We start from the raw sequence: 21220 nt of genomic DNA, 5'->3' as shown, positions 1-21220 counted from the left end.
TTCCAGATGATTCAAGCACTGTAGGGTTTGTACTCCTATGAGAATCTAATGCTGCCACTGATCTGACAGGAGATGGAACTCAGGTGGTAATGTGAGTGATGGGGAGTGGCTGTAAACACAGATGAAGCTTTGCTTGCTCACCCGCCACTCACCTCCTGCTGTGCAATCCAGCTCCTAACAGGCCACAGACCCATACTGGTCCATGGCCCGCGGGTTGGGGACCCCTGTGTTAAGGAACTTGGATCTGGTGAGCACCCCCTCCCCATCCTCCTCCACCACCTGTACCGCCCGGGCCATGCCCCCACCTTGATGATCTGCCCTTCTTTAAAAGGAAGCTCCTCTTCTGCAGCGTCTGGGTTCGGGGACATGGTAAGGGGGTCGTAGTCAAAAAGGGCCACAAAGATGCGGGCTGGGAGCTCTTCCGCCCCAGGGTCTGTCTCTGACTCTTCGTAGAAGTCCGGAGAAAGCCGGTCCCGCCCGTACTCATCTGGGAGTGCATGGGATAAAGCACAGGGTCTAAGTCATTCCCACCAGCCATTCTCCCTTCTTACCCAGAAAGGTGAGCTGTTATACAAAGTGTGGTTTTGGAAAACGAACAGGGAGGCACTTTAAGTATTTTTTTTTCTTAATGTGTAGCTGGGCTTTCCTAGTGGTTCAGTGATAAAGAATCCACCTGCCAATGCAGGAGATGCGGGCTGGATCCCTGATGTGGGAAGATCCGATGTGCCTCGGAGCAACTAAGCCCCTGTAACAAGGCTATTCAGCCTGTGTTCTGGAGTCCAGGAGCCGCAACTACTGAGCCCACATGTTGCAACTACTGGAGCCTGCAGCCTAGAACCTGTGCTCTGCAACAAGAGAAGCCGCCACAATGAGCAGCCTGTGCACGACAACTGGAGAGCAGCCCCCACTGGCCCCAACAGAGAAAAGCCCGTGCAGCAGCAAAGACCCAGCACAGCCCCAAACGAAACAATCCATCAAGTCATAAAAATAAGCTCTTAAAAAATGTGTAGCTCAACATGCAGGCAGAAATGGATCACCTCGACAGAGATGGGTTTGAAAAGCTAATAACTAGTATGAAACGTAGGCAGCAGGGTGAGTGTAGGTGTGCTGCTTGCGAAGGCAGTGAGAGATAAAGGACTGTGTTTCAATGACCTCCTGGCAGGACTGGTCTGAGCACTGGTTGCGGGGGGCGGGTGACGGGTGGCCAAGTCCCGGGGATTAGGAAGGACCTGTTCAGGAGTCAAGCACAGAGACCCAGAGATCCTCTAGGTTTCCATTAACAGACAAGCCAGAGCACAAGGATGTTAAAAGATGTATTTGCCTATCCGTCAAAGTTTGATACAGGTGACTGAGCTGCTCACTTGGCTCCAAATACGTAAGTGGCAATGAATGCATTACAATGAATTAATGACTTCCTGGAAGAATTGAGTTTCAAGTCTGCCTACCACTGAACTCCTAAAGACTATTCTTTTGAAATCCTAGTATATATGCATATGTATTACAAGGCTGAGCACCAAAGAATTGATGCTTTCGAATTGTGGTGCTGGAGAAGACTCTTGAGAGTTCCTTGGACAGCAAACCAGTCAATACTAAAGGACATCAACCCTGAATATTCATTGGAAGAACTGATGCTAAAGCTGAAGCTCTTTGACCACCTGATGCAAAAGAACTGACTCATTGGGAAAGACTCTGATGCTGGGAAAGATTGAAGGCAAAAGGAGAAGGGGGCAGCAGAGGATGAGATGGTTGGATGGCATCACCATCTCAATGGACATGAATCTGAGCAAACTCCAGGAGACCGTGAAGGACAGGGATGCCCGGCATGCTGCAGTCATGGGGTAACAAAGGGACAAGCATTACTGAGCAACTGAACATCAACAACATTATTAAATGTCATTATAGACATGCATATATCTCACTATATATGTATACATTTATTAATATGCATATATAGAGAACAAACATCTGCTAGTGAATTACACTGTTTTGACTACATGAGAAGGACTCAGAACATCAGTGGGGAAGCAAATGAGAAAAACTCCAATCATCAGAAAGGAGGGTAGGGGTGGGACAAATGGCCAGTCAAAATTTGTGTCACCAGCACAAGGAGCACAGGAGGTGGGATAAGAGGAGGTCAAAGCTGTGACACGGAGGGTGTGGGGAGAGCCAGAGTCTTGGCTGCTTCCACTAGCAGAAACATGCAGCTGAAAAATAAAAAAGCACTTTAACTGCAGGAAAGGTTGGTCTTTAAAATACAGTGAGCTGTTAACATTATTTGAACTTGGGATCCTTTTAGGATACAAAGATAATCTAAACATTCAGTAACTTTGCTTCTGCTAGGGAACAAAACTCAATAGCACGGCCTTACTGATCTCTTCACACCAGTTTTGATTTTGTTTATAGTCAACGCAGATTCTTTACCAGCTGAGACACCAGGGAAGCCCATGAATACTGGAGAGGGTAGCCTATCCTTGCTCCAGCAGATCTTCCCGACCCAGGAATTGACCAGAGTCTCCTGCATTGCAGGCTGATTCTTTACCATCTGAGCTATCAGGGAAGCTCAAAGGGAACAAAACTCAACAGCACGGCCTTACTGATCTCTTCACACCAGTTTTGATTTTGTTTATAGTCAGTGAGAGGGCTTCCCACGTGGTGCTAGTGGTAAAGAACCTGCCTGCCAAAGCAGGTAGACGTAAGAGACACAGGTTGGATCCCTGGGTCGGGAAGATCCCCTGGAGGAGGGCACAGCAACCCGCTCCGGTATTCTTGCCTGGAGAATCCCAAGGACAGAGGAGCCTGGCGAGCTACAGGCCACAGCGTCACACAGAGTTGGACACGACTGAAGCGGCAGCGCACACACACACACAGTCAATGAGAGGATCTCATACTCTGTCCCCCAGTCATTAAATGTTCTCTAAATCAAACAGCATGAAGCTAATGGTACACCATTTCGTGACCTGTGAACTTCTCTGTATGTGTAGTGATGCAGTGGTTTTTTCATGCTCGTGGCTGATGGTAGAGAAAACCATTAGCAGCATGAGAAGGATGTTTTCATTCAACTGGGTAACCTTGGGAGTTTGGCAGAAGGAACTTAACAGAACAGCACTGTGACCCAGTGGGTGCTGTTTCAGCGGAGGGAAAAGTCACTGAAGGAGCACTGTGGCTACAGCTTTGGCTGCACCCACCCAGAGGGCTCCCAGGGCTTCCCTGACAAAGTTGACGTTGTGATCGTGGAGTTGGAATGTACAGGCAAGTTCACAAGGGGAGGACTGGGTAGGTCACTATCACTCTGGAAGACCTTTGAGTTACTCCTACAATTCACATGCTCTCAGGAGTTGGGAGGCACTAGGCATGGAGACCAGCAAGAGGATCTCAGGCTGGCACCATGCTCAGTGAAAACAGCAGGCAGTCACCCACAGCATTACAGGATCTCTCTCTGGTTTGCAGGGAGGAGCCGGGATGGGTGGAAGTGGTTGGCACACTTGGGAGTTGGTGTATATGAGTGGAAGTGTGGGTATGACATCACTGTGTTTCCTCCAGAGAAGGTGCGTTAGATACTTTATGGAATCAGACCTCATGGAAAGAGAACTGTGGCCTCCATGGAGTGTGTCCACACAAACCCAGCTTCACAGGGTTTGGAGTGGGTGACCGGGAGGCCCTTCCTTTTCTTGGGGGCAGGCTAGACTCAAGGAAGAACTTACCTCCAGCTGCTGGTCTGACCTGGGAGTGGATGCTCCTCTCTCTGCCCTGCTGTGGAATATCCTGGCCTGGGGTAGGAGGGGGTCTTTGTCAGGAAGGAGGAAGGGTCTGCATACCACGTGCAAAGCTGAGGATCCTGACTTGCCCCTGTTGGCTCCGAATCCACCTGTGCTGCCAGAATAAGCACTGTCTTCTAGAAGTGAACTACTTCCCTCACTGCCTGAGGCTACCTGCCTCCACTGCTCCTCTCCATTGTAATTTCTACAGAGAAAAAGTGGGTCGCCTATGAAACATCCCTTACAGCTGCTCCTCTTCTCCTTACAGGGAAACCCAGGGAGATGAGTCTCCTTTCTAGAGTCAAGTTTTATTTAAATAAATAAAATAGTTAAAATACTAAATAGTTAAGTCATTTTAACTTTTCCCATCCGGATATAGAGAAAATGTGCTGCATTTCCTTGCTATGTAAGCTCAGTGGCCAAAATAACCCGAAAAATGGGAGGGAAATGGAGATTTTCACAGTCAACTAGTAAGAGCAGAATGCTCTAGGATGTGGTATTTCTTTTTCAGATGGGGATACCCTTGGGCCTTTTCATCTGTCAGGTAAATAACTAGATAAATGCAAAGACCAAAAATTACACAGGAGAAACCAAACCCAATGAAATCCTTGTTTGGGATCATTGATTAAGGTTATGAGGGCTTCGTTATGTTAATTATATGACTTAGAATTTACTAGATATGGAACTACATAATTTTTATCTTTTTAAATTGGGGGGGGCATTGTTTTCTTGAGGAAATCCAGAGTATCTTTAAAGTATAATATATTTTAGCTGTAAAGGCATTGCTTATTAAAAAATACATGTAGGAATTATACAGTCTATAGACTTGAGTTTCTCCATAAAAGAAAAGGATATTTTTTGAGTTGGCAGATTTCTAAAGTATTAATTACTGATACTGGCACAAGAAGAATATAACTAAATAAACAAAGACTAGAGGAAAATAGCCTATTCACATGTCACTGACCATTCACTTCCTAGAGTTTTGGGCATGATTCTCCTCTTCTTTGAGTCATTTCTGTCTTTTGAAAATATAATAGGTTCTTTGGTCTGTGAATGTATGTATATGAATATATAAAGTGATTGATACTAATTATGCTTTATAATTATGCTTTCTTGCCTTGCTCCATGCTAAGAGATCAGGTACAATAAAAGAAATTCTATCATGGATTTATTTAACACTTTTTTGGGTTCTATTATTGAGGCTTTTTTTTTTCTTTGTGAAGGTGTTACCACAGCATTACTCTCTTTCTAACTTGAAGTGAAGTGAAAGTCAATCAGTTATGTCCAACTCTTTGAGACCCCATGGCCTATACAGTCCGTGGAATTCTCTAAGCCAGAAAACTGGAGTGGGTAGCTGTTCCCTTCTCCAGGGGATCGTCCCAACCCAGGGATCAAACCCAGGTCTCCCGCATTGCAGGCACATTCTTTACCATCTGAGCCACCAGAGAAGCCCAAGAATACTGGAGTGGGGAGCCTATCCCTTCTCCAGGGGAATCTTCCCAACCCAGGGTCTCCTGCATTGCAGGCAGATTCTTTACCAGGGGAGCTGCCAGGGAAGCCCTCTACTAACTTAGCTAGTGTCTTTCACTAAAATTAGGACATGTGCAGCCTTCTGCATTCTTTCCCTTAAGACAAATCCACCTGAAGGATTGTCCAAGACTCTGAAGGGGAGACTGTGGGTCCACTTAACCCTTTACTTCCTTGACCAGTTGGCAATCTGTAGCACCATAATTTTCAGCCCTGTAGACTTTTCTTCTCTGTCCTAGGAGACTGGAATAGGAGACACATGAGGCCTCCTCCAGAGGATACCCCTTCTCGGTGCCAGGATATTAAACTTCAACCACAGAAACAGTGGCGGTTCATGTAATGAGCATTCACTCATTAAAGTCACAATCGAATGAGCACTTAGGAACCAAATTCAACAGGAAGAACGGTCTTGAACTGGTCCTCACCTCCTTCCTCAAGACTCTTATTTACAAGTCATTTATTTTACAAGCCAGGAGATCCTACTTAACCTCAGTAATTGTTACAGGGGCAATTATACACAAATTAAATGAAGATCTGAGATGTGGCACTAGTTTACAACACTCAAAAATAATGTAGGCTTAGTATACACAAGGGCTTACCTAGTGGCTCAGATAGTAAAGAATCCGACTGCAATGTGGGAGACCTGGGTTCAGCCCCTGGGTTGGGAAGATCCCCTGGAGGAGGGCATGGCAACCCACTCTGGTGTTCTTGCCTGGAGAATCCCCATAGACAGAAGAGCCTGGTGGGCTACAGTCTATGGGGTCGCGAAGAGTCGGACATGACTGAGCAACTAAGCACCATATGGTATATGCAGAATTCTGCTAGTGGGTCTGTAATATATGAAACCAGTGTTTTCCAACTGATTTTATTTTTCAGCTTATTTTATTACTTTTTAGCCTAACTGAAAACAGTCTGTTGTTTTAAAGGTCCTTTAACATTCTATACAATTTTTCACTGATAAAAATAAAAACATTCTAAAAACTGTAAAGATGGAAAAAGAAACTTTTTTACCCTATTGTTTGGGTTCTACGGGAAAGAAACATCTAGAAGGAGGAGAATACTCCGGGGATCTGTATTGGTTCATAAAGTTTTTAATTATTTTTGGATGATGTGAACAAAGCCCAATTGTCTCTTAAACCTTAGCTATTTAAACGGATTGGGGCTGTGTTTCCAGGTGTCTGGACTGTCCAAGGGTTGTTTCCTTGAGCCCTGTCTCACCAGATCAATGTTTTTCTTTCATCTACTTCTGTTCCATGAATGGGTCTCTTGCTTTGTTTCGTTTGTGTGTGTGTGTTGTCACAAAAAGCTAGTTTATTTGTGCTGATTACCAGATTCCATTATCTTGTGCAGAATACTTTTTGGAACTGTTATGCTGGGGTTCATTCCAGTAATAGAAAGGTTCCCATCTGACCTTCGGCCACGCTCCCCCTCTTAGTGGACTGATGAGAATGACTACAATGACAGCTTTCAGCACGGCTGGCTGAATTCCAAAAAGTAATTAAGAGAATGGAATTGGATGCCGGAGGATGACTCATGCACGAGGAGGTGGCCAGATGGACAGGGTCAACACACAGTTCAGGGCACACATTCAGGCCTCCTGCTGTTTTTTCATAACTTTCAACCCCAGTTGCCCAAGTGTTTCATGCATACAGATAACTCTCCACTGGCTGGGGGCTCGTTTGGAGTTCAGTCACCCATCCCTGTCTGCTGCTCTGACCACGAGCATTTCAGGAGAGCATGAACTAGGTGGGGAGATGGCTCATTATCATCTCTTCCATGCTTAGGATGGCAGCCTTTGCAGTTCAAAAAAAAAAAAAAATTGGTAGGGAGAAGATTGACCTCAAAGGTCAATATATTTTGAGAATACTTAAGTTTAGGTTCCATTTATTTGGTTCTGTTTCTGCCTTCTTTTGCCATAAATAACCAAGAGTCTTCTGTATTTAGTTGAAAATGCTCTTCCTATTAATTTTTTAAATGTTTAGATTGAGCCATGTGCTCTGTGGTTAAAAGAAAGATGGAGGCCTCCATCCGGTTCACTAACCCGCAGCATGGACCATCATTGGCCGGGACCTGTGGGAACCAGCACTGCCGTGGGAAAACCTCCGGCCCACGTGATCTGCCCGATCAGCCCGTCCTGCGGTCACCGGGTTTCCTAAAATCTAAAGACAAAACAATGACACGGTCATCAGTCTTGCCAGCCGTGGGAAGAAAAGAATTAAGTCAGCCAAATCAATCCAACTTAGAAGCAGAAGCTCTAAAGGCAACTAAACTTAGCTTTTAACTGAAAGGTTAGCTGAATAACCAGGAAGAGAAAATGAGTGCTCACCCCAGGCACCCCATCTTCTACAGCGCAGTTGCTTTTCTGGGCAGGGGCGAGAGACAGAACCCCTCGGAGGCATCTTTTTGTTGCTGGTACTGCCGCTGAAGCCAAATATTTTGAGCCACAGTGAGAGTGGCTTAGATAAGACTCGTCAAGCCTTTGGTACCTCTTTTCTAGTCTCAGCACAGTCTGCCCTCCTCCAGTGACCACAAAGGTGGGAAAAACACTGCATTTCCCAAATGTCCTGCTTGGGCAAAGTTATGTGCGAGGTTACTGAAAACTCAAAGACAGAAGTTTCTGTGCATTATCAGCTCTGAAACTCATGGCGCCCTCTTGACGCTAATCCAAAGACCTCCAAACCTTCACATTTCAGGGCTAACCCGAACTATTTTCCTTTATGGATAAGTTTTGCCTCTGATTCGTACTAAAGGTTCGCATCCTATGCGAGAATCAAAGCAAAACCTCCAGCTCACTGGTGACTTAGGAAGTTTTCAGGGACACGGAATGAATCAGGGCTGGGAGCTTCAGAAATGAGTTTGAACAGGAAGTGGGCTGCAGTTGCTGGTGAGTCGGTAAGCTGTGAGTCGGTAAGCTGTGAGTCGGTAAGCTGTGGGTCGGCGCCCTCTAGTGGACATATCACAAACTGCACTGGCTCAAGCCCAAGGCCTGGCGCCCTGGGATGTCTCACCTGTGTTTTCATGGAAAAGTTCAGCATGACAGGAGCAAATGTTCTGAAAAGAGGACACAATATAGAGATGAACGAAGCCGTGAAGGAATCCCTACTCTTGAAAAGCACTCACAAGCCTGGAAGACAAGGCCCGGGGATGTGTCTAGAGCTGATGATGGAAAATTCATTCAGAAAACTGCTCTCAGGAAAGAAACGTGGGGAATTAAAAAAAAAAAAAAAACCTTTGGAAATAAATGCAAAGGTGGATCTCTTCAATAATTGTTCTCCATTTTTCCCCCCAGTTATGGATGAACTGGAAAACCAACTACAACCCAAAACCAAAACCACCACCAGAGAAAAACCCTAGTAAGTAACACCAGTCAGTTGTAAATACATCCCCACGACTCATTTTGAAAAGTACGTGTTGCCAAACTGGGAGAATCAGAGTTCAGCTAACCCTTAATTAAAATTTAGATTCAGTTGTCCTTTAATTAAAGCAGCCATAATCATCACTGATTTGGAGGTGGGGAAGGGATCATTATTCTAAAGCAAAGTAAAGAAATCATCAGCATGGTGAAAAGATTGGGAAGCTTCGTAAATCAAAAATGCATGGAAAAACGAGAGAGCCAGCAGAGAGAGTGCCCGGGACGGACACCAAAAGAAAGAAAGAAGGTGAAAGAATGAAAACGGATTGGTTTGGCAAGCGGATGTGAGCGGGAGGTTTACTTCACACACCAAAGGGCCATCTGCAACCCGGGGAGGAGGCTGGGCCTGTCGGGCAATGGCCCTACTGTCGGGCATTTTTATGCTTTTCTTCCAGGCATCTCGGAAATCCTCGCGGCCCGTGGGCTCATCCCAGCCGTACTTGCTGGGGGTGGACCTCTCTGGGCTCGGGTGGGGCTCATCGCTCCTGACGGCGTCGCCGGGTTCCACTGGCTCCCCAAAATCCTCTTCGATGCTGCTCTGCCGGGTCAGCGTCCGGCGCCGGGCCAGCAGGGGCCTCAGGCTCCTCCTACAAGGACAGTGCCCGGGGCCGGGGCTGCACTGGGCAGCGGGGCTTCGGAAACTAAATCGCATCTCCTCCTCTTCACTGCCGCAGTCCAGGCCGCTGTCCGGGCTCCTGGTGGCCGAGCGGCTGAACCGACAGCCTCTGTCTTCGAATATGAAGTCCTCGGCCTGGGGGCCTCTGGGTTTCGCGGGGTACCAGGAGCCGTGGAGGGCCTCGTCCCCCCGGCAGGGCCTGGCGGGCCTGGGCTCTCTGGCCAGCCCGGTCCTGACCCTGGAGGAGGACCCTAAGCCCTGCTTGTGCAGGAACTCACAAGGCTCTCCGTCCTCCTCTGCTACTTCGGGGATACTGAAAAGTCTCTTACTGTGGGTCTGTTGGGGATACTCGGGCAACTCCGAGAAAGCACGTTCCGTGGTCCTATTCTTAGAGCACTCCTTAAGGGGGGAGGGGGGTGTTAGCACAGGTGCCGGGAGTCAGTGTGTGATCGCATATGAAGGGGGGCAGAGGGAAGGAAAGAAAATACAGAGAGAATTAGTCTCCGAGGCCATGAGGGACAGAGAGCATGCTTGTACTCGTGGTGGGGCAGGGGGTGGGGGGAAGTGGGGGGGCAGATGGCATGCTCTGGCCGGGGCTCTGGAATGAAAACAGAATGGGTTAGATGGATGCGGCCGGAGCCGGGGGGCCGAGCGCACGCAGAGCATCCCGACGCCGTCAGGACTAGCCATGCAGCCAAACCAAGGAAAGAGAGGCCGCTGGGCCGCGGGTGTGGGGAGGATGGAGGCAGGAGGCTTCACACTGACCGAGGCGCTAGGGTCTGTGACATGGCTGTGCCCAGAGGTCGGGGACGTCCGAGTTCACTGCCCTCTGGCTGCACCCTGAGAAACTCCCAAGGCAGCTGGCCGGGGATGCCGGTGAGTGGAGACCATTCACAACACAGGGACCCCCACCTGGCCACGCCGCTCAACTCTGCTTGTCCCTGAAAGCACTCAGCATCCTGTGAAACGCGTCCGTGCTCTTACCTATGCCTCTCTCCCGGCTCAAGTGGAAGGGTGTGAAACCGGGGTACCTTGGCACTCAGCGACCCAAAGTCATTTGCTTGGCCTGTGTCTGCAAAGGCTTGGTGGCCTGTCAGTCTCTCCTCCAGACCCCAGACCTCAAGGCTGGGAGAGAGGAGCCGAGTCCCCAGCAGTATGGGCAGCAGGGGCTCAGCGCTGGCCCACCCAGACGGAGGCCGAGGGTGGACACCCCACGCTCCCTGTCCTGGCGTATGGTTCTCTCTCCAGGAATGACCGGCAGGCCCATCCTCTGCTCCAGCTGGGCCAGCCCACTGGGCATACCTCCTGGGACACCTCACTGACCCCAGGAAGCCTTGCGCCCACCTTTCCTCCCATGGGCCTCCGGGCATGCGCATTAGAGTTGAGCTGCGGAGGAATATCAGAATTTGCTGCCCTGCCCTCACCCTCCTACTGCCTTGCGGTGTGTCCCAGGCACAAGGGGACATGGTGGGTTTACCCAGCACAGTGTCTTTAGCAGGCTTAGAGCCCACGAGAGAGCCAAACGAGGAGCATGGTGCACGCTTTGTTCGTTTGCTATTAAGACCCTGAGGTTTGGGAACACTGGGGTGAAGGGCAGTGAGGAAGCAAGGACCCAGCCCCCGGAGCTGAGCGGGGATGCACGGGGGTCCGTGGGACTCCCGCAAGGGGAGGTGAGCCCGGGTGGCCCAGATTGGCCTGTAAAGTCTCCTGGCTTAAAAAAAAAAAAAAAAAAAAAGGCAGAACCCTGAGGATGAAGTGAAGTGAGCCTCAGCCCCGCTGCTTGAAGGTCCTATTGTCCCTGCAGCTGCTCTAAGGGGAGCTGGGCTGGTGGGGGAAGGACGTAGGTGATTTTATGAACTAGCCCTTTTCCCTGGGAAAGACAAGGTGGCCTTTGGTTTCTTTGCTAACAATTGGCAGGAAGGAGCATCCCAGAAGCTTCCTCCATAAGGAGAAGTGGGGAAGCTGCCGGGGGTGGTGGGGGGCGGGGGCAGACACCTGCCTCATCACAGCGCCCAGTGATAGAGAAGTGTGGGGAGGCAGGGGCAGTCAGGCTGGACCACGGGCAGCTTGGGGCCTTCCTCTGCCAAGATAGGTCACTGTGAATCCTGTTGGACATTGGCTCAGGGGAGGATCGAGGGGGTCAGCCAGTGGAGGTAGCGGGGGCTGCAACCATGCGGGGTTTGCATAGGGATCTGGCATGTTCTTTGGTGACAGTGTCTCCAAGGCCCTGCCGGGTGCCTTTGCTGGGAGAACATAAGTCAGTCTGCTCTATGCAAGCGGGCACTGAGTTGGCAGCCAGATTTGGATGTTGCTTTCTGTCCACCATTCAAACTGCGTGGCTCTGTGTTCCCAGAGAAAGGCCGGGCTCAGGCACTGTATCCTCCAGTGGGACTTTCCTCTCCAAGGCCCTTTTCATTTGAAAACCCCCACAAAGGCCCAACCTGTCTCCCCCGCTAGGCCTGCAGCTGCCGGAGCTCGGGGGCCACGTCTGTTCTCACCCCCCAGCCTGGAGGAGGGTCTGGTGCTCAGAGTGACCAGCTTGTGCTGAGTGAACAGAAGCCAGCTGGAGCAGGCGGCAGCACAGCTCTCTAGACAAGGAAGGGGGCACACCCCCGGGATGGGGTCTATGGGGGCCTCGAGCTCAATCTCCATCAAGGTGACCCCCATCAAACCCGTCGCTGAAGGCCACATCAGAGGCAGAGGCAGAAGATCTCGGGATCCCTGGTGGGAGGTGTCTGAGAAGGGGTCTGTGTGTGGACCCCAGGAGGTTGACTGACCCTCCTCTGACCTCCTCTGAGGTCCCCTCTCCCTGGCTCTCCAGCCATCCAGCAGGGTCCACCTCGGTAGATTCCACTAAAGAATCTCTTCCCGACTCCCCAGCTGCCCATTTCCAGTCTGACTCAGAGACAGGCTTCTGCCCTCCTAGCGCCTGCTGCTCTGCAGATGGACACGCGGCCAGGCGTTTGGGGCTGGGGGTGGAAGCTTCTCCGTTCTATTCTTTCTGATTGGGTTCTTAGTACAGAGCTGGGTGACCCAGGGATGCCCAGTGGATTTTCCCAGACTCCTTCACCCAGACTTTTGGTCAAGAGGAGGGATGGGAGACCCCGAGTGCAGATTCAATAGCAAGAGAAGCCCATCCAAATCTGGGGACTGTGCCTGCCAGGCGAGGCCCCTCTGGAGCCAGCTGCACAGCCCCCCAAAGGAACAGGGATGGGGACGGTGGGGACGCGGTGAGGGGGGCAGCGCCCCCGCACTGACCTTGAGGGCATTGTGGGACGTGCCGCTCGGCCGCCTCCTGCCCCCATCCTCCAGCTGCATTTCAGAGTACAGCTCCTCCTCGTCCTCCTCCATGATGTCCGAGAGGTCAGACCCCCGGCTGCTCTCCGTGTGGTACTCGTCTCCATGGCAACAGTGAGGCTGGGGCAGGAGAAGGGGACGTGAATGGAGGGGCGACTCCAACACACGGAGTCCCACACCCTCCCCTGCTCTGCCCACTCTCGAGCTCAGGGATGTGTCTGCGTGTCTGGGTGAGAACCGCTCACTCCGGAGGGGAGGGAATCACAGGCTCCGAGCTCATGGGGAGCCGGGATGGCAGAGAGAGGACCAGACCGGGCTTTCCTACTCCAAGTCCGGACAGGGGCAGGCAGAGACCCTCCTGGGCTCCGGGCAGGACAGAATACACATGGGAAGACGTCACTTTTTCAGGTACCGGCAGCCTCTTCAACTAAAGTGGCTGGACAAAGGCTCAGGTGAGAGGTTGTAAATGCAGGGCTCAGGGACACACATGTATGTTGCATCTAGGGTTGTGCAGCAGACAGTGGTGGGTAGTGGGCAAACGGGCATATGTGCTAACAAGCGTGTCTAAGAGTTTTAAGAAAAACATGGAGTCTGAAATTCACACATGTGCACACTGGGTTGTTGGTGAACAGCCTGGTCTGGGTGGGGTGGGACCCCCTGTGTGGTGTGCCCACTCTGTGGCCAGTCTGGCCACCCACACTGGAGAAGACCTGCCACTGAGGCTGCTTGGCGAAAAGCCTGGGTACAGAGGAAAGGGTCAACAGAAGAGCAAGTAAAATTAAGCTTGCTAACTAATGCGTAAACTGAACCACCAGCCGCCCTGATGGGGTTTGGGATGAGGGGTGGGTCTAACTCAGCAGCCCCTTCCCATCCACAAAGCAAGTGCCTCCCTCAGCAGCTCTAGCAGCTCATAGAGCACACCTCATGAGCTCTGATTTATGAGCCCCAAACATGCATAGGGGGCTTCCCCAGTGGCTTAGGCAGTAAAGAATCTGCCTGCAATGCGGGAGACTGGGATTCGATTCCTGGGCTGGGAAGATCCCCTGGAGGAGGGAATGGCAACCCACTCCAGTATTCCTGCCTGGAGAATGCCACGGACAGAGGAGCCTGACGGGCTACAGTCCTTGGGGTCTCAAACAGTCGGACCCCACTCAACGACTAACACTTTGACTTTTGACTTTGAAACACACACAAAGCTATTCTGTTTGTGCTGGACAGTGTTGATGAAGATCGATTTCTTTATTCTCCTGGTGGGTGACAAGACAAGTGTATTTAATAGCATCTTATGACATATTTATTTAAAACATCCAGCTTAGGGGCTTTCCTATCAGTTCAGTTTTTAGGAAGCTGCACTTCCATGGCAGGGGACATAGGTTTGAACCCTGGTTGGGGAACTAAGATTCCCACATGCCATGTGGCACAGCCAAAAAATAGGGGTTGGCGGGGGAACTGCCTATTTGTGAAACAAATAAAACTTTAAAAAATGGTTTCAATTGCTCCTCTATATAAAGATATGGGGAAGCAGTGTGAGTGCCCAGTGAGGGGGTGTCCCACCGGGGGTCCCACCCCAGCTGAGCCCTCACATTGGTGGCCTGGATATTCTCAGTCTGAGAAGTCTGTGCAGCATCATTTGACCTGCTCCAGCCCTATTTCTTTCAATCAAGTGCCTTGGAGAAGACATAAAAGTGAACTGGTTTTAGATGAATAAACAAACATCAGGTTGGTTTGAATGAGGGCTTCCCAAAGCAAATGGGAAGGAACTCCCCTAGAGAACACGGTCTCATATGATTCAAACCCAATGATGAGTTAGTAATAAACTCATGGGATGGAAGTAAGTGTCTATTGTTTGCCAGATTTATCATGGATAAGACATTCGTAGGAATCTCTTGGTGGTAGGCACATGACCCTGGTCTACCCAGTGAGATAAGAAGTCTGATGGAGCTTCTGGAAAATGTTTTTCTACCAGTTAAGAGAGATGTGCCTGAGGAGAAAACCCCCTCCCTCCTTCCTTCTTTCCATCCTTCTTGGGATGCTGGCATATGAGTGTGATGATTGGAGCTATGGCATTCACTTTGTAACCATGAGAGAAAGGTCAAAAGAATGGAAGATTAAGAACCCAGAGCACATTGAGGTTTGATAGAAAACAACAAAATTCTATAAAGCAATTATCCTTCAATTAAAAAAAAAAAGAACACAGAGCTGGAACACAATTGAACAACTGAATTAACTTTGCAGCCTCCTACTTGAGGCTTCCTGTGATATGGGAGAATGAAATGTCTTTGTTACCTTAGTCATTATTAGTTGGGCATTCTGTTTCTTGTGTTTACATGAATGCAAATATAATTATTTTAATCTTTTAGATAAAGAACCTGATGATTGGAGAAGCTGAGTCACTTGCCTGCTAGCAGTGGCAGAGCCAGGAAGTGACCCCAAATCTATGAGATTCCAAGGCCCTCTTCTCATGGAAGTAGTGACACTGCCTTGCTGTAGAGCTATGTGTTGAGGGGACTGAGGATCTGACAACTGAGAGGACTTCACTCTCTGCTGTCTCAAGATCTGAGGACTCTCCAGGCCCCACCCTTCCCTGTTGCCCAGGACTGGGGCTTGACACCATTCAAGGACATTTTCATTAGAATATGCATGATCAGAAATTGGAGACAGAACCCATCTTGGATGGATTTGTCACTTGTGAGCCTTGTCTGGGAGGAGAAGCCCTGACATTTCATCCCTCCAAGGATGGGATATGGACCTTTCAATTTCTGAATCTCCCATGATGCTTAGCACCTAGCCAATGCACAATCACACATCTGCCTGATGAACAAAAGTAAAGAAACAAATGGTAGGTTTTGCCTACATTGAGACCAGGTGGTCAGCTGGAGACTCAGCTGATGCACAAAATCAGCCCATGAACGGATCCTCAGGGCAGTTGGGAGGGCAAAAGACTCACATACAGACTTTTGAAATTGTCCCCCAGTGAGGTCACAAATGCACAGGCACCATTCAGTCTAAACTCTCCAAACTGACTGCGATTGTTGTCACCCACAAGATAAAGGTGTGTATTCCTTTATCTTTCTCACAGACCCGGGCATGCAGGGACCTGAACCCCTCCCACCGGGAGCAACCATGGTGGGAGGGGGGTGGGCAGCACTCACCGGTTTGCCCAGCTCCGAGCCTTTCAGGAACTCATCCACAGATGCGCCCCTCCTCTTGACCTCCGGGGACTCATAGCCGTCCTCCTCGTCCGAGTTTGCATACTGTCCGCTGCTCCTCTCCAGGAAGACGCTCCTTTTCTCTAACTTGGGAGAGGAGAGGGGAGGCGTCAGGGCAGAGGCCACCTGACCTTGGGGCCCTGACCTCCGGCTTGGAGCAGATGAACTGGGCACCCTGGTAGACAGATTCACCCAAGGAAGAGAGAGGCAGGAGGAGGGCGTGGCCTAGTTCAGCTCCACCTCTGCTCGCCTGCATCCCTTCACGGGCGTTTCCCACAACTTCCCATCTCATCGCACATTTCACCTGGGATGTGGTCCCCCTGTCATCCAGATACTCCCCCTCCCCAGGACCCAGGCAATTCTGAGTGGACAGGCAGGCAAACATATGTATGTGCCCGCACGTCTACACGTAGATGTGTATGGATACCTGTTATTAGTCACCGGTCGTGTCCGACTCTTTGCTACCCCATGGACTGTAGCCTCTGTCCATGGAACTCTCCAGGCAAGATTACTGGAGTGGGTTGCTACTCCCTTCTCCAGGGGAACTTCCCAACCCAGGGATTGAATCCGAGTCTCCCACATTGCAGGCAGATTCTTCACTATCTGAGCCACCAGGGAAACACATATGTATGTACACCTATGTGTACATAAGTGTCTCTGTGTGTGTGTGTGTATGTATACATACACCTGTATGTGTGTGTATGTATACACACACATACACACACAGAGCTAGAAGTCTGAAGTGAGTGAACCAGAAGGTGACCCTTGTTTAGGAAGATGGGTCCCCAAGCCGACTCCCAGGAGGCACCTCTCAGATCCCTGGACAGAGACCACCTGGATAGTGGGTTGTGGCCCGTTTGCTAAGCCAGGCTGGTAGATAACAATTTCCTCTAGTTTTCTAGGTCCATATCTATGAAATGGATCCTGATTCCATCAGGATAAGAACTAAGATGCAGTCAGACAAACAGGACATTATTCTTCCCAAGTCAAGGCAGCCATTCTTGGGGGCTGGGTGTTTGGGGCACTTCTCGCACACTCGGGGTGCGGATGGGAGATTCCATCCCAGCTGCGCTGCGGGGATGAACCGCATTCCGCGGGCAGCTGAACCAGCGATGAAAACACCTGGCCTTACCCTGCTGCTCTCGGCCACCCTCTGCGCAGCTTCACGGGCCATGGCCTTGGCGACGGAGGTGGAGACTGGGGCGCCCTGCGGCTGCGGGAGGATGCGACTGGGCGAGGGTGACCGCCGCCCGGGGCCCGAGCCCTGCAGGCCAGGCGGCTCCAGCAGGTGCCCGTGGGCTGGGGCGGGCGCCCGGCCATGTTCCCAGGCCTCGTCCACCGCGGCGTGGGGACCCGGGTGCTCATCTTTGGTTTCGGGGGCTCCGGCACTTGCTAATGGCTTCGGTGTGGGAGCAGTTCTCAGGTGGGGGGTTGGAGGCACCAGGAGGTCAGGGGCAATGGCAGCGACGGCAGAGTCCACGGACTCGCCCTGGGCAGAGAGGGTCCGCACGGTCACGCCTTTGGCTTCCAGGCTGCGCAGGCGCACCAGCTCCACAGCCGTGCTGTCTGCTGTGGGCGAGATGATCTCAGCGACCTGCGCACAGAGAAAGCCGGCTCAGCTTGGGGATTTCCCGCGCCCCAGGCCCCTCAGATGCCTTCCGGGGCCTCCCATGGACATCCAACTCAGACCGCGCTGCACAGCCTGCAAATCAGATCCGTCTGGAGCCCCGTTCCCGCCCAGATGTTGGCGGTTTGGAGGGACAGCTGAGCACACGCTTTTCTCCCACGTCTAGAACCAACCTAGAAACAGATGCGGGGGCCACAGTGGAATCAGAACTAGGCTCAAAGCTTGGCTCAAGGAAGATGCCACAGGGAGGCCACGACAGACGGGCTTCCGGCTGTGATGGAGACCTGTCTGTGGCCCCCTCTGGGGAGGGGAGCAGGGATCAGAGAGGGGGCCTTCAGCCTGCAGGAGCCCCTCTCACGGAAGGAGCTCAGACACTCATGTGCATCTGATACACCACCTCCTAGCCGAATGCGGAAACGGGGTGGGGAGGGTGGGGAATGGACAGAAGCTTGCTCAGGCCCCGCCCCCCCCCCCCCAAAGCAGCCCTGTCTGTTTCATGTGCCAGGACAGGGATGGGGGCTGAGATTAGGGGCTGCCTGATGGTGACCATTAAGGATCCTGCAGAGTTTCAAGGCGTTTGGACAAGACTTGGACGCCAGCTTGGACGCCAAGAATAGGTCTGGTGGAATCTGCAAGCTCATCATCTATTGAGGGGGCCCTGATGTCCTGGGACTCAAGAGAAATGAATTTTGGGTACCCAGGGGAGAACAAGAAAGGGGTCTACCAGCAGAGTGGGACAGGTAATCAGGGTGGGAGGGAGGCAGAGAACATTCTAGAAAGAGGATGGAGCAAAAAAGGATGGAGGTTCTCTGTGTTCTGCAACTGGGTCTGGGGTGACAGTGTAGGGGGTGCTTAGTAACTGCTGGTGGGTCTTGGGGATTGAGGAGAGAGGGAGGGTCACCCCTTGCTGAGTGGTGAGCGGTGGCCGGGGGGCCTGGATGTGAGCACCACCCCAATAAAAACTCACCCTCTGCCCTTTTGCATACACGCCGTAGCCGGTGACATTGGCTCCATTGGATAGCCCAGTGGCCGTCAGAGCAGGCGGCCTCCAGGAGACCTGGACGGTGGCTGGGGTGGCCCCAGCTTGGACGGCAACATCTTGTGGGGGTGCTGGAGGACCTGGGGGGACAGAGGCAGAGAAGCTTTCACGACATGACCCCTTGGCAGGCAAGCTGCTACCATGCCTGACTAGCCAGTGGCACCTGGGAACGAGATCTTTCATTACAGCCTCCAGGAGACAAGGGGAGAATCCAAAGTGTGACAGCAGAGCAAGAGGGCCAGGAAGTAGCAGCTCCCAGATGCACTCAGGGTCCTCTTGGAACCCATTCCCGGTGCTCGGTCCCCAGGCCAACCTGCGACTCTTGTCTGGCCAGTTGGCCGCAAGGTCCCAGCATTTGCAGAGGCAAGAGACCCCCACCGCCTCTCTCTGTTCCCTCCTCCCTCCGGTTCCCTCCATCCCTCCTTCTCTCTCTCCATCAGACTTGAGGGCAGTAAACTGGACCACATAGCACCCATCTCGCCACCTTGAGAGAGAGGATGGAACCTGAAGCTGGAGAGAGGCAGCTCTGATGAAGCCACCAGGATGCCAACTCCACACACACACCACCTGGCCAACTAGTTGAGACGCTTTGAAAGTCCTGAGCAGCTACTTCAAGCAACAAGGAGACAGGTGTCACATCACTGGTCCTTCCCAGTGGCTCCTGGTGACAGCAGGGCTGCCCGTCTGCCCTACCACCCCCGGGCAGCTCCCTTGCCTCCAGGGCTGGTGCAGAAGTCCTGTGTCATCGTTGTTGTTGAGTTGCTAAGTCGTATCTGACTCTTTGTGACCCCGTGGACTGCAGCCCACCAGGCCCCTTGTCCATGGATTTCCCAGGTAAGAATACTGGAGTGGGTTGCCATTTTCTTTTCCAGGGGATCTTTCCCACCCAGGGATCGAACTTGAGTCTCTTTTGTCTCCTCCATTGGCAGGCAAGTTCTTTACCATTGAGCCGCCTGAGAAGCCCCAAAGGTCCTATAACTACAGCATTATATTTGGAAAGAAATGTGCAACTTCCAGGAAGAAGGCTGTGAGCCTCCTCTTCCGAGACCGTGCTGCAGCCCCATGGATTTCTGCATAAGGGAGGAAGGGCCCTTTGCTGAAGCTTTTCTACTTGGTGCTCATTCTGCTACTCACTTTGGACACCTGACATCACTTGATTCGCACAACAGTCCTGTGAGTTTAGCGCATCCTCGTTTGCAAATGAGGAAATTAAGGTTCGAGGGAAGCTGCTCAGCTGTCATGTGTTGGAAGCCTGGCTGGCCTTGCAGTTCATAATGCGACTCCACCCTCAACGCGCTGTGATGCGAGGCTTCCGAACTGCCGAGCAACTGGGTTCAGAAGTTAGATCTTACCTGGATGGTCCGCTCAAATGTGATGACGGCTCATTATTCTTAAGGGTGTAGTTAATAACTGAAACTGGTCTGGGGGGTTGCTGGATGCCTGCTTCTCCTAGCACAGCAATGACAGTGCAGGGCCAGGGTTTTGTGAGTGGGGAAGACTTGAGTATCTGTGACCTGCCAGCTCCACCCCATCCCTCCACTGGCCCAGAAGTGGCTGTCTGTCACGTGGGGGCATCTGGTCCAACCACACACCTCATGCCGGTCACCTATGTCATTTCCACGACTGAAACTCCCCTCCTTCTGGGCAGGCAAAGAGCTAGTCTGCTAGGGACTGACTGGACATTTGTGTCCCCCCAAATGCATATGGCATTCACAGAAGGCAGCTGTGGGAGGTGATCAGGTCTCGAGGCTGGAGGTCCCATGAACAGGATCCGTGCCCTTATTAACAAGGTGCCATCTACCAGGAGAGGATGTGGAGGAGATGCCATCTATGAACCAGTAAGTGGGTTCACCAGACGCTGAGTCTGCCCAGGCCTTGATCGTGGACTTCCACCCTCTAGGACTGTGAGAAATAAGTGTCTGTTGTTGATAAGCCACTCAGTTTATGGTACTTTGTTATATCAGCCCAAACTAACTAGGACACCCAGGAATTGGGTGTGGACCTATAGGATCCTGCCCTGGGCTCAGTATTTCCTCTTGGTCCTCATATCTGTCCATCTCAGGGAGCTTCTCCACGAAGCCTTTCCTGGCTGTCCTAATGGATGTGCTTCTCACCTCTCCTTGGAGCCCCTGGGGTCCCCAGATTTGGTCTTTCTCACTTCTTTACCCCCAGCACCGACAACAAGACTTCATGGCAGGAATCAATGAATAGCTCCAGTCTGCACAGTAAGTCCCCTACATACAAATGAGTTCTGTTCTGAGAGCACGTTCACAAGTCCAGTTTGTTCATAAGTCCAACAAAGTTAGCCTAGGTACCCAACTAACACAGTCAGCTATGTAGTACTGTACTATACTAAGTTTATAATATATTTCATACAAATAATACATAAAAATAACAAACACAAAAAATAAAGAAAGCATTTTAATCTTACAGTACAGTACCTTGAATAGTATAGTAGTACTGTATAGCAGCTGGCATCAGGTGGACAGACAAGAAGAGTTACTGACTGGAGGAGGGAGAGGAGGTGGGAGATAGTAGAGCTGAAGGATTGTCAGCAATAGGAGATGGAGGGCAAGCTATCTTTTCACCTCAATTCACACTTTCAATTTTTCTCACTTTTGTTTCCACCGTTATCACTTAGCGCTTCTTAGCAGTACCAGCTGTGTCGCCACTGCTTTTAAGCTTGGTTCCAGACATCCTGGACTTGAAATAAAGACACTGTACTACTGTCCTCTATG

General features: G+C 51.1%; 1 protein-coding gene across 1 annotated transcript in view; it reads right to left on the bottom strand.

The window, feature by feature from the left end:
• RIMBP2 (RIMS binding protein 2) overlaps positions 1 to 21220 on the bottom strand; it is a 130032-nt gene that overhangs the window by 25032 nt on the left and 83780 nt on the right. The window contains exons 10-16 of the mRNA XM_040251596.1: positions 18411 to 18562; positions 16949 to 17410; positions 15760 to 15903; positions 12569 to 12727; positions 9005 to 9709; positions 7324 to 7441; positions 306 to 487 (exon numbers count right to left, since the gene is read on the bottom strand). Coding sequence (XP_040107530.1) covers positions 306 to 487; positions 7324 to 7441; positions 9005 to 9709; positions 12569 to 12727; positions 15760 to 15903; positions 16949 to 17410; positions 18411 to 18562 — 1922 coding nt within the window. The remainder of the gene's footprint in view (positions 1 to 305; positions 488 to 7323; positions 7442 to 9004; positions 9710 to 12568; positions 12728 to 15759; positions 15904 to 16948; positions 17411 to 18410; positions 18563 to 21220) is intronic.

The sequence above is a fragment of the Oryx dammah genome, unplaced genomic scaffold (genome assembly GCF_014754425.2).
Source record: "Oryx dammah isolate SB20612 unplaced genomic scaffold, SCBI_Odam_1.1 HiC_scaffold_12, whole genome shotgun sequence".
Taxonomy (NCBI): Eukaryota; Metazoa; Chordata; class Mammalia; order Artiodactyla; family Bovidae; genus Oryx; species Oryx dammah.
This window is presented reverse-complemented; position numbering and strand designations above follow the sequence as displayed.